Raw genomic sequence first — 12,938 nt, forward strand, 5'->3', positions numbered from 1 at the left:
GGGCGTGGGGGGGAAAGATCAGTCTCTTCAAAAATTCAAATACAATTTAGTGAAAATTACAGGACTGAATCAGATAACGCTAAGCAAAAAAGAGTTTTAAATTTAATAAAATACAACTTATTTTAAATAACTTGTATTGTAGACTGTTATCAGCCTAGATGACTTGGTGGCACAGATGGAGTATGTTGATTCAATCTTTGTCAGCAGAGACTGACTAGCTTTGCCTGTATATTCAGAGGATGCCATCAAAAAGGACACTTTAAAAAAAGTGGTGTGTTTTTTTTTGTTTTTTTTTTTTTTTTTTTAAAAGGATGCTGCCAACTTGAGCTTTTAATCCAAGAAACCCAAATGCTGCTTAGGCCAGATCTGTGCTGGCTCTGTGCAGAAGCAGTTCAGGAGTCTCTGACTGATATTCTTGGAAACAGAATTGGCTAAAGCATGTGCATGAGCTTTACCAAGAGCAACATAAGCAGGCAGGTCAGAGCAAGCAACCAGCAAGCTGAAGCAATGACAACACGGAGCACAAGCATTATCACTAGGGAAGCAGCTAGAGGGGCCTAAGGATCAAGTGGTAAGGAAGAAACAGGAAGAAATTAAACCTGGAGAGACTTACTTCATCTGACTTAAAGCTTTTGCCCTGCATGCCATGTTTCCAGAAGGCCAGCACACTGTCTTGAAGGCACACTGCAAAGGTGAAACACAAAATTAGACCCGAGCATGGCTGATCTGAACCACAGAAACCTGGGTTTCTCACCAGCAGGGATAAGAAGAAGCAGGTGAAGAAAGTACGTGGTGAGACTTGGACTCCTGGTAGAGCCAAACTCCAAAATCGCTGGAGAAAAACTGGACTGAAATGACTGTTTGGATCCGAGACGCACGTAACTTTTTAAAGTGCAATTCAAAAGATACCACTCAGACATTCCCTGTTTGCCAAGCCAAGATAGGCATCTCTGGTTTTTCCTTTTCTCCTTTTCACTTCTACTCTCTAGATCTTTGTTTTCCTAATGATTCTGCAGAAAACACCAGGAAGTGTATAAACATGCTGCCAACCAAAACACTGTGGGTTGCTGGAAACTACAGATCATTTGACTTATATTTACTTCAAAATAGATGCAAGCATGAAAAATAAAGAGGAGTCTTCCATCCAGGGCCAAAGAGAGAACACAGAAAGCTACCAACTCTGTGATTTAATTACCAGACTGCTGAAAATAATGGATGAAGAGCTTGGGTGTTCTTTAGGCGGAATATATTTTACACTGAGTTTTATTTTCCTAAATTCTACTTGTTTTCCTTTACTGTTCCTTCAAGTTGCAGTTTGTATCTGCTCAGTATTAGCCATGTCCTAAATACACAGAACAAAGGCAGTCAGCAGAATCCTAAGAGCAATATTTGTCACAACAGCCTTAGACTAACCTTCACCTGCTACTCCTCACTCCACCCTGCAATCAGAGAATGAAGAGTTAATACCCTGAATTCCCAAGAGACTGCTTGAAGTGTAGAGAACCGCTCACATTACCCAATGTCAGCTAGTAAGTGCAAGACTTCAGGATAAATGTTTCTGTCTCTGAATACCTCCAGAGTTCAAGGAAAAGGCAATGCTCGAGTCACATTACGCATGTGTCAGCAGGAGGTATTGTATGATACAAGTACAGCAGTTAATTAGAATGTGTCAGAATTCAGGGAAGAATCACAGGCTTAATTGAAAATATCTTCCTTCAGGACAGGTCTGGTGTATCTAAATAGAGATGCCATATAAAAGAACGTGCACTGCTTTACTCATCGCTATTAAAATACACAATAGCTCTGTCAAGAATCTCCTTCTAAAGGGAAGATGCCTGAAGAACCCAGAAATGCAACTTGGACAGAACTGCTCACAAAAGCAAGTTGTGTCTCTACTGCTTTCGATTCCAGAAACCAGTTTCTAAGATACAAAATTCTTAAACTTACAGTAATTAGATACTTCTGAGAGCTTATTACATCAGAAATACTTGCTTGACAATTACAATTCAAATTTTAGAAGCAAGGCCACTGTGCTCTAGTAGTTTCAAGACAGCAGCCTGTCCTCTAAGAATTAGAATGAACTACTACTACACTGACTGTTAAAAAATGGATGTACTATCACTTTAAATCAAATCCTAGCTTTTAGAAGACTAACAGAATTTTTTTGTATTACTAAAATATTATTTGCCTCCCCAAAGGTTTTTCTCAGTATCAGGGAAATGACCAGAAATTATTCAGCCTTATTTTTAACTAAATCATGATACATCTTATAAAACAGAAATGACACCAGATGGAAACAAGCACACGATCTGACAACCGCCTTACTTTCTTCAGCACATCAGTGGAGACAAAGAGACAGCACAGAGTACCCTGACACAGGCAATTTTTAGTGTTAGGCTCCACTGGGTGCACTAGACCAGTCTAGATTATTAAAAAACCCTTCAACACTCATCCCTCTAAGTTCTTAAGTCCTTGAGAGACAACAGAGAAGCAAATCACTCACCCACTGACTCAATGCAGAAATCAAAGCTCAGCTCGGAGGCCAATTTCTTGCTTGACTTCAATTTCCCTTGTAAATTCACAATTTTCACGAATTCTCAAGGAAAACAGAAAAACAAGTATTAAAACCCACTGCTGAAAAGGATTACTGATGCCTTTCGGTATGAAATATTAATTTCATTTTTCAGGCACAAAGAAATGCCCAAACCTAACATCTACAGTGTTTGCCTGAAATGAATTCAGGAGCACCCTTCTCTCAAAATAAATATAGAAAACCTTCTTAGTCACTTTGTATGTGTTCAGACTCTACTGACAGCCTTCCTGCAAATAACACACAGTGCAGAAATGTGAATTCAACATAATTTAGGAAATTTAGGCAGACTAAGTCATTGCAAACTTCCCATTGAGGTATTAACCTCTAATGCATGAAAGATACGGCTGTAATCACTGTGTAAGATGGAGTGGCAGCTATCTGTCCTGCTAGATATGCAACAGGCAAATGTCACTTTTTCCATGTAAATTTTGAAAATTCCTGATTGGCATATATTTGAATTCTGCCCTGTAAGGCTGCATGACATTTCATTTCAAAAGAAAGAAGAATGCTTCACACATGAAAAGTGGAATCACAAGAGTCAAAATGAAAACCTGCTTATCTGAACTGCATCTTTTCCGAAATATTACAACCCAAATGAGTAACAAAGGGAGAAATACTAACTTGTGGTAGAGTTAAAATCAACAACTGTGGCAAAAGGAGTTTTGCACAAGATGTAGGAAGTTGCCCAACAGAGATGTGTTACTTACTGTCCAGGCAGACTAGGACAGTGTCTCTTTCCAGCTGTGTTACATGAATGGCATCTAACTGCTGATTGCCTTGTGAAAAAGAAAACAGATTATTTTATATCACGTCATAACACTGATTTCAGCCTCCCCTCAACCTCTTAACAATTTGCTACGGCCTTTTCAGTATGCTACAAATCTTTTGCAACTTACAGTATTTGTTAGTCTTAAATATTTTTAAGGCTATATGATCCCAGAATGTTCTGGGGGAGTACAGGGCCTAAGGACAAACCCATCAGTTCAAAGCAGGTATTTAATCTGAAAGCACTACTGTTTATTGGCATAAAATACATTTTATGTTACAGTTCAGCACAGCAAGTCAGCTTCCTTCATGAAGAGGCACGATAATGATCAAAAGGAATCATCAAGGGAATCTTCGCTCCTAAAAAAAAATGCTCTTTTCCCATAAATCCACATCTGGAAAGTTTATTGTGCCAATATAAAACTAGATTTAATAGTTTTTCTAGTTTTTATTAATGAGGTTCTTGGTAAAGCTGCTAAAAAGCAGTATTTAAATGCAAAGAAGGATATCCAAAGCAGGCAGCAGACAAAAGCATCTGCAAGGTATCAGCTAGCTTTTGAAGATAGAACAAAACCTTCTAGTTATTAATAGCCAGCTGAAGATGACAAGCCTCTCCCAAGGGCTGGAGGACAGACAAGAATGCAATTATGTGAGTCTTTACATGAGAAAGAAGGGGAAAGAGGAGTAAGACTGATCCCAGGAAGAAGTATGCAACCACAAATGAGAACCCAATCAGCAGGGGCTGCGTTAGTACTTAAGGAAATTTATAAAATAAAAGATGTGTCTAAAACTGAAGTCGTTTAAGAAAAATTGTTTATACTGCAGTTGGCAGGAGAATAACCTGGGATCAGCTTCAATTATGCTTTAGGGAAAGGAGCTGCATCACTCTGTCTAGCCTAAAGGGTTTCCAAATGACTTCTGAGGAAGAAATATTCAAATGTTACCAGACAATGAAAAGGTCACGAGATGGACCAACAGTCTTACCTGCACCGATTTCTGTAAACCACGAAGAAGCAGAGTTCAAGTTGATTGTCTCAAACTGAACTACCTGATTGGGTTCAGTGCCCTTGCTGATAGCTACGCAGACCATGGGGTACTCCTGCTCTGGGATCACTAGCATTTCAAACACATTCAAGGGGCTTGGCAAAGGGAAATCAAAGTGCTGGAAAAAAAAACCCCAGGAGTAAGGCATTTGTAAAGTTCCCTTTTGGAAGCAAGAAGCCTAAAATAACATGCACAAAGTATGAAAGAATTTTTCACTGCTACTAAGAGTGCTTTTTTAAGACAGCATGAGCTGCGAGCAATATTATGTCGTGCAGAGGTAAAGGCTACTCTGTTATTGCTAGGACTGAGCTTGAGCCAACGCTCGACTGACTTCAGCCACAAGATTTTCTTAGTCAAAATGTGTCAAGACAGATTTTCAAGTGCTCAGAACCCACAAACGGCACTAGACTGGGATGTACTTTCCATTACAAATTCTGGAAAGGCTATTTCAACAACTGGATAATGATTAAGATTAAATGTTCTAAATGAAAATGAAATACTTACCTTTATTAACATGAATTTCTGCATTGGCTCATACCACTGTAGTAGAACAATTCCAGACTGCAATGCGCCACACAGGTATTTATGTCCTGTGTAGGGATTTCGTACTGTAGAAAATAAACAAACAACACAACTCAGAAAAAAAAACCCTTTTAAAAATTCTACAAGTTCAATGCATGCTTGAAAAAAAAAAAAAACCAAAAACCCTACAGCTATCTTTGCAAATAATTTAAGAAACAGCATCAGTTTCACACTAATTGCCTTCTGGCTTGACAGTCAAATATCCACAGTGATTAATATTGTGCTACATTCCAGATAAATTAAATTATTCTTCTAATTAATAACCACTAGTGTTCTTTGAGTCCCAGTAAAGAGGCCACATGCTGACTGGCCAGAAAAGCTGTAACACCTTTTTCCTGGGGCTGTATGAGCAGGGGGAGTGAAAGGTCTGGGTCAAGTTGTGATTTAAAAAAAAAAAAAAAATCCCAAGCAGTGAAGATGGTCCATAACTCCTTGTGAGCTTTGACAACTAATGGAATAATATGATAAAGGGTTTGTGGTTTTTTAAGGTCTGTTGGATACAAGACCAGCCTGACTTTAGGAATCATGTGTAAATATGCCTGGTGTAGGCACTTTATATGAGCCAAACAGGATATCCAAGCTTGCAGCTAGGCACTTTATGCTCTGCTTAAGCATTTTTACAAGTGTGAAGGTACAAGTTCACACAGTACTAGGGCCAGTTCTCAAAAGGACATGCATTCCGTAGAAAGCTCAAGCCTTTTTGAAAGTCAGTGAAGCCAAAGAGAAATCTGTAACTTCACAAGCTTTAAGACTTCTGCATGCACTTAGAACTTGAGCCATGGCTTCACTCCTCCCCAGGCTGACATCATTTTTATTCATGCCCAGCCCTTTTTTTGTAGAAAATATTCTTTTCAAGTTAGCCTTGCTAAAAGTTGGATCTAGGTCAACAAAGCAGAAAGGGTCTTTGTGTATGTGCAACAAGTCTGGGATTCTGTAAGCAGCCTTGCACTCGCAGGCAGGCTGCGTGGCACAGTGACTAGTTGGCTCAGGTGGCAGCCTGGAGCCAGAGACCCCAAACATCAAACTTTGTCACCGAGAGCTTCAGCAGCTCTCACAGAGTGTGCAACACCCCTCAGCTGCATGCTGCTGGCAATCCCCTGAGTTTCCTTTTGGACCTTGCTCTAGACAGCAAGGTCTAATTTCTAAGTGAAGAGCTGATATGAAAAACGTTTTTCTACTGAAAAGACCCCCACGTTAGTTAAAAGGAAAGCTACACACCACTTAGGCACAGCCTTAAGAAATAATGCAGTCATGCAGCTTTCTGAACAATTAACTATAAGTTTATTCCAAAGAAATGAGTTTAAGACATGCCATGCCCAATGACAAAGGCCAGGAAAAAAAACCTGCAGAACTGAATGGCTACTCACCTATACAGCATTTGTGGCATCCTTTTGTATCAGGGATCTTTGTCGTTAAGGCAAACTTCCTGGAATAACAATTATGAAAAAAAATATGCATCAACAAGAGATGTTGAAGGCTCTTCATGCTACCAATTTAACATAAGTACCAGTTTACAATCAGTATTTACGGGAATTTTCACTTGTTAAGAATTATCTATAAGTGAAAGATTTGTACCTTGGTAATATTTTGTCAGGAAACCTATGGGTTTGAATATGAGCAGCTAATCCTGTTTTTTTGGCTTGTTCAAACAAAGCTATTAAATTATGGGAGTAGAGCTGGAACGTTTTCCCTGCGAGAGAGAAAAGCACAATTGACATCGCACTCATGCCTCCAGCAGAGAACTGCACGTTTTAGAAATTGTATGCATAGAAAATTACCTTCTAGAAAAACGGACCACGCGTGTCAGATATTTCAAGTCCGGTTATGAAGAAAAAGAAAAAGAAGACAACAATAATAATGCGTATAGAGAAGACATGGCATTCAACTCAAAGTTCCTTTCAGTAATGCTAAAGCAGCTCTGCAAGTTACTTTTATGTAAACATTTTTAGAAGGCTGTAATTATACAATAACAATTAATTGTACCAGGATGTTTTCTAGAAGTGGTGTTACACAAACCCCTGCGTGTTTAAAGGCACATTCCTACAATTTGTCTGCATGGCACACTGCCTCTGGTTTCCTATCCTGAATGTCTTATTTCAGGACAGCTGATTAAAAAAACCCAATAATTATTTTTTCAAGAATCAGTCTCCTGGATTAGCATTATTTTACAGCCACCTCGATCTCCTTCAGATTGAAACTGGTGTTTTAGGGTAGATTGATCTTCTGAATCTGGTTCACACCAAAGATGCTGCCAGGCCTACAATACACAGAGTGATATCAGCTACATTTTGATAATGAGCCTATGTTAATCCTCTCCTAATTTTGTTCTGACACATGAAAGCCATCCTTATTCTGACTCTCCTAGCTCAGGGACCAAAGAAGAGGACACTCTTGCACTTTCAGTCAAATTGCAGCCTTGGCAGAGGCAACTCTTTTTTGACAAATAAATACCAAGTGCTGAGTTTTTCCAAGCTAACTAAAAAAATTAAATAAATAAGTAAAAGAATATAGTGGTACACTGCAGACAACTGGCTCCACTACTTGTATACATCCACTTTTATCACTGGAAGTCTTTCACATTAAAAGACTCTTGAAGCAAAACTTCCTGTACAAACACAAGAGACAACGTGCAGTTTTCTACTTCAGTACAGTCAAAATACATTTTACTGAATTATAACTTTAAATGTTTCTCTTTATTTATAATTTTATTCATTTTCCCCTCTATTTATACATACCTGACAAGGACATTAAGGTGTTATTGATAACATACAGCCAGGTGCACTTTCGGGGAAATAACTGAAGAAAGAAAATATTTCCATTAATAAAAACAAACAGGAATTTCCAACCGTGGTCTCCTCTGTCTGCTCCACCTCCACCACTATTCCTGCAGGGATCAACACTGGAAAAGGTCCCAGCTGCAACTACAGTTTCCCCTTTAATTTGCTCTTCTGAACCCTTGCTTAGCCCTTTTCTCTGTCTGAAAGTTTTCATTCCTTCCCTCTTCTACCCTTGAAGTTTTCAAAATTCATTTTTTCTTTATTTTTTAATTAGCAGCACAGAACCAAAGTGAGACAACTGGCAAGACTGGAATACCATAGATATAAAGATACAGCTTGCTCAGGAATGAACCAGAGAAAGAAAGATAACATTACTACAGAAACCTACTAAACCCCACAAAAGTCAGAATAGAGGGGAAAAAAAGGCATTATTATTTTCTGACCATCTTGAATTACCACAAAATCCTGTATTTTGTGGGACATACCTGCCTGGCTATTTGCGTTAGCATGATGCTTTGTAAAGAGACAGTTCATGGAAGGCATTGGGACTTATTTTTGTTTCAGAGGGAAGAAGTTATTTGTGGAGCAGCTAGTCTAGATTTGAGAAGATTTTAAAGTTAAGAACCTTTTGACAACCTGAAGGGTAATCTGGTAAAAGTGATGACAAATGACAGCATTCGGGAGTCTCAACAAAAGAAGTTATGGATAAATACAACAGCATAAGGACAGGGACTTTTTTTTTTTTAAAAGACTATATTTATTGAACAGTTTTTATAGGTAAGGTCCTCCTCAAGGAAAAATTTCCAATAAGAAAAAAAGGAGTTCAAAGTATTAAGCTGTTTCTAAAGGAGAATATTAAAAAAAGACAACAGCAGACTGAGGTCCACTGAGGGAAGCTGTTGCAAAACACAGCAGAAGATGCTTGAATCCAGGCTCTACAAAAGAATGATTGTGCTGGTTCATGTAAATGCCCATCTAACCTAATATTTATTTCCAACAGACACCATAAATTGATGTAAATTCTCCTAAAAATGGTGAAAACATAGAAAAAAATATATATAATACTTCACCTAAAACTCTGCCAGGTACCAAGTTCTTCATCTCATAAACCTGCTGAATCAGATATGGGCTTTACATATTTAGTGAGCTTCAATGGATTAATCCTCCATAAATTTGTCCAGTCTCCCCTCTGAACTCACAATAACTCCTCGCGATTGCAGCTCCCCATAGCAAAAAGTTCCAAGCCAGTTACTCACTGTTTATTTTTAATTCACTTAATGTCTCCATCGGAAGAGAAGGGAAATAGTTGTTCCCTATGAACTATCTCCAAGCCACCTCAAGATGGGTAAATATTTCTCATTTCCCCCCCACGCCTTAAGAGTCCCAAGTACATTATACAGAAAGTGGAAGCAAGGATGCAATGCTAAGGATGAAGAGACAATCACAAGATAAGCCTGAAGGAAGAAACATAAGAAAGGTTAAGATGCAAATCAAATTACCCATATAAGAGAAGTCGATAAACGTGGTGACTGGAAAACAAAAAGGCTAAGCCCACTGCTTGACAGGAAAGAAAGACTACATGATTTACAGTTAAAAGCAACAGGGTAGAGACTTGTGGTAGAAGCAGAAAAAGAATACATTACATTTTATTTCAACTAGATACACTCATGTCAGCAGCTCCCAATCAAGTTTACTTTACAGTACTTAAGAACTGGCTCAAACCCCAAGGTCTCAGTAACGATTATCGTCAAGATCTGATGGAAGATGAACAAGGACCTCAAGAAGGACAAACACACTACCTATGCCAAATAAAAAGGGCGGTGGGAATTGCAAAATAGTCTGACCGACTGGCTAGCCAGAGTAGCATTGGAACAAGCCACATACTTTTTAATTACCAAAGAATAACAAGAGCAGCTAGTGCAGACTTGTGCAGAACAGTCTGTATCTGAACATCTGAATTTCCTTCTTTAACAGAATAACTGCCCTGCTGGGGGCAGTGAAACAGTACAACGTGAAACATATGTGAAGGATCTTGCCCCGTGTGCCATTTCCACGTGCAAAATAAGAAAATACAGGCTAGAAGAAACTGAAAAAAGAAAATAGACAACTGGTTGGACATAAAAGCAGAATATCTATCAGTAATTTGTTATTTAATAGAAGGAAAAAGCAGCCTGTAGATACATAGTGTCTTCTCTGGTCTGATTCTATTCAGTGTTTTCACTGAAAAACTAACAAGGGAATAAAAGTATTCTCTGAATTGCGACATATTAACCTTGGAGAGGCAGTGAGCACTTTGGAAGATGTGATCAGAATTAGAAGTTGGAGAAACAGTTTAAAATGTGCATTTGGTGGGGAGAAATCATAAAATGAATAAAAGCAAATAAGGAAACAAGCAGCACAGCAGCAGCGTTGCAGGAAAGCCGCTGGGGTTTGAAGTGGATCACACCCAACTTCTGCCAACAGAGAATGCTCTCACAGAAAAGGAAACTTTTGTTTCGGGGTGCATTGAATGTTCTCTCTACCTACCACTGGCATATCTAACCTTTCAATAGGATAAAAAAGCACGTGGAAGAAAATGTACAAGGAAAGAGATTGCTTTGACTAACAGAGTAAAGAGAAAATGGAGGTAAAAAGGCCAGAGGGTCTCCAATTGCTGCCACCACAATTTTTAGACATTTATTATAAAAGTAAGTAGTTGTTCCTCATGTCTACTGAGGCTACAAAGAGATAAACAACTTCTTATTCAGTGCTGTTCTACTGCATTCAGGTGCACCCTCTGTTCTCTTGAAAGGATTTTCTCATCGTATTGAATTCAAATTTCTAATTCTCACCATCAAGCCCGTTATAATCTTCTCTTGCTTTTGTCTGTGCGAAACTATCCCCCTCCCTGAACCTGCTGAACCTCCTCCCCTTCTGTCCCTCTCGAGTTTTGTCCTCTAGCACGATGTTCCCAGAAGCAGCAGACTTTCTCCTCCTAAGCACAGATCTCTATGCAGTGCCCTTTCTGTCAAATCACCCTTCTCTCACTATTACTCATAGATACACCCACTCTGCCAGCTCTGCTTGCTGACCTGTGCCATGTTTTCACTGAATTTAACACTCTTTAGAGGCCTGAGGTGCCTTTGTGAACAGCTTTAGAAACCTACAGGTATAAATCTTACTATCAGTATCAATCCCTTCCGGAATACTCTGCTACTCCTGACTCTAAAAAGAAAATTCAACAATACCACGATTGCATGAAGTGGCTTTGGAAAAGGTTAGAGAGCCCAAGAAAACAGAAGCAAATGCGTATTTGTTGTTGGTAACAATGTCAGTTAAATTCAATGGCTGAGGGCTTTGGTAGTGGAGAAGCAATATGCCATCTAGTGGAGATGAAATGGAGAGAGAAAGGGCAGGTAACCAGTTGTCTCCAGGAAGAAGAAGAAATGTTTTAGTAGAGCACTCCTTTGAAAGCAGTGTTACATAAGCAGCAACAGAAAATTCAGGGAGGTAGTGGAACTATGAATTTTTCCATTGCTGGCTTTGATGTGAACCAGTTTATGCCACAAAGCCTGGTATCCCATCTATCCCCTCTAATACCAAACTTGCTTGCTTCATAATATCCCCCAAAATCACCTGTTCCATTGTTGCTTCGTGAAGTTCATTCAAATTCAAAGTATAGATACCTTCTTCCGTGCCAAAGATAATGTACTGATCTAAAAATTGAAGACAAATTGATTATTTCAGACACTCATTACCACTTTGGCAACAGGCGGGTTTAAAATACAAACCTAAAATAATTTTACCTTTAGTATCTGGATGTATCCATGATGTTGCACAATTAATCTTCAAAGGACAACCATCAAAGACTTTGGAAAAACATGCTCCCATCTGAAAAACACCAAAACTGAAACCTGAAACAAGTTTACAGCAGAAAGTGGTTTATCTTCTGGCATTTGGCCACTTAGTACACACCTGTGCACACTGCTGCTCTCTTTTTTTTCAGACACAAACTTACTCTAATATGCCTTGATGCAAAGCATTTCTATCTTCCCCAAAGCTACAATGCTACCTTCCAAACCTTTGCATAGACTTTGTATACATTAAGAAACACCAAGTGGGATCAGAACCATATGAACAATTTTAAGTACCTACTGGGTAAGAATAAGATCCAGTGCTTATATAAATGCCATAATGAGGGGAAAACAAGCAGAAATGCTGAAGTAATAACACATCCTCACATCACCACCACCTCTCCCCTTTTCACTAAGCAGGAACTACCAGTAGGGATCACAACTCACAGAGCCAGTGAAATCTCCAACTCTTCACATCCACATTGAATGGTGAAAGGAAGTTTTTAAGGAAGGAAACAAATATTGTGGATTCAGTACATGAAAAGTAACTGGCTACGAGATACAGAAAATCACCCCAGAGGAGCTGGTGGCTTATTCTAGCATAAACTCTCTGAAACTAGAAAGATGCCAGGACATCAGGCTTCTAATAAGTCCTACTGCAAATGAGATTTCTTACCAGCACCTTCGGTGTTGGTGGTAAACCATTGATTGCTGGCTTCTGTGGGAAGAAAGAAAGACCATAAAATACCTCCCACGCACTGACGTAAGGCTAGCTAATATGATAGTGAAATCAGAGAGTCACCATACTTACAGGAAAATCTCTTTTCTCTTTTTTACGTGGCAGCTGAGGGATTTGTCCAGGCCCTTCTGCGTTTTCTTCGATGAGTTTCAGCATGCCATCCCCATTTCCTGAAAAGAAGCCCAGACACATTTTGTAGCTCACTTGAGAGTGAAATAGAGAATATTTTGGTGCCCTATTCTCTCCTCTCCTTTGTGTCTAGTGGAGAAGTGAGCTCTGAAACTCTCATATATACATCTCAGGTAGCTGAACCCTTCCAAGGACAGCTGGCTGCTCTTCTGTGTGCTGAGCTACACAGTCATAAAGGCTTCCCATTATCCAAACAGTGCCTGGGCCACAGTTGAGAATAAAGCTGTGGGAAGGTCCTCACAGATGATCCTCCCTGCACATTCGTTGTTTTTTTTTGTTATTCTTGCAGGCACCACAGGAATGGTACTGCCTGGCTGAGTGTCCTTGTTTTGGGAAGAATGTTTCCACCATGGGTCTAATAAGAAGCAGCACAGCTATAAAAAGGAAAGCTGCACCTCGTATTAAAAAAATTAAAT

The 12,938-nt window shown here is 39.2% G+C and overlaps 1 protein-coding gene across 3 annotated transcripts in view; it reads right to left on the bottom strand.

Moving 5' to 3' along the window:
* Positions 1-12,938, bottom strand: part of MAP4K5 (mitogen-activated protein kinase kinase kinase kinase 5) — a 71,704-nt gene that overhangs the window by 5,930 nt on the left and 52,836 nt on the right. For all 3 annotated transcript variants that reach the window (XM_026849608.1, XM_026849610.1, XM_026849609.1), the window contains 13 exons: positions 12,406-12,503; positions 12,271-12,312; positions 11,547-11,631; positions 11,377-11,456; positions 7,720-7,780; positions 6,763-6,765; positions 6,560-6,674; positions 6,352-6,410; positions 4,907-5,010; positions 4,343-4,520; positions 3,301-3,369; positions 2,504-2,596; positions 614-684 (listed from right to left, as the gene is read on the bottom strand). In XM_026849608.1, coding sequence (XP_026705409.1) covers positions 614-684; positions 2,504-2,596; positions 3,301-3,369; positions 4,343-4,520; positions 4,907-5,010; positions 6,352-6,410; positions 6,560-6,674; positions 6,763-6,765; positions 7,720-7,780; positions 11,377-11,456; positions 11,547-11,631; positions 12,271-12,312; positions 12,406-12,503 — 1,058 coding nt within the window. The remainder of the gene's footprint in view (positions 1-613; positions 685-2,503; positions 2,597-3,300; positions 3,370-4,342; positions 4,521-4,906; positions 5,011-6,351; positions 6,411-6,559; positions 6,675-6,762; positions 6,766-7,719; positions 7,781-11,376; positions 11,457-11,546; positions 11,632-12,270; positions 12,313-12,405; positions 12,504-12,938) is intronic.

Source organism: Athene cunicularia (assembly GCF_003259725.1).
Source record: "Athene cunicularia isolate RWA chromosome 5 unlocalized genomic scaffold, athCun1 chr5_part1, whole genome shotgun sequence".
Classification (NCBI taxonomy): Eukaryota; Metazoa; Chordata; class Aves; order Strigiformes; family Strigidae; genus Athene; species Athene cunicularia.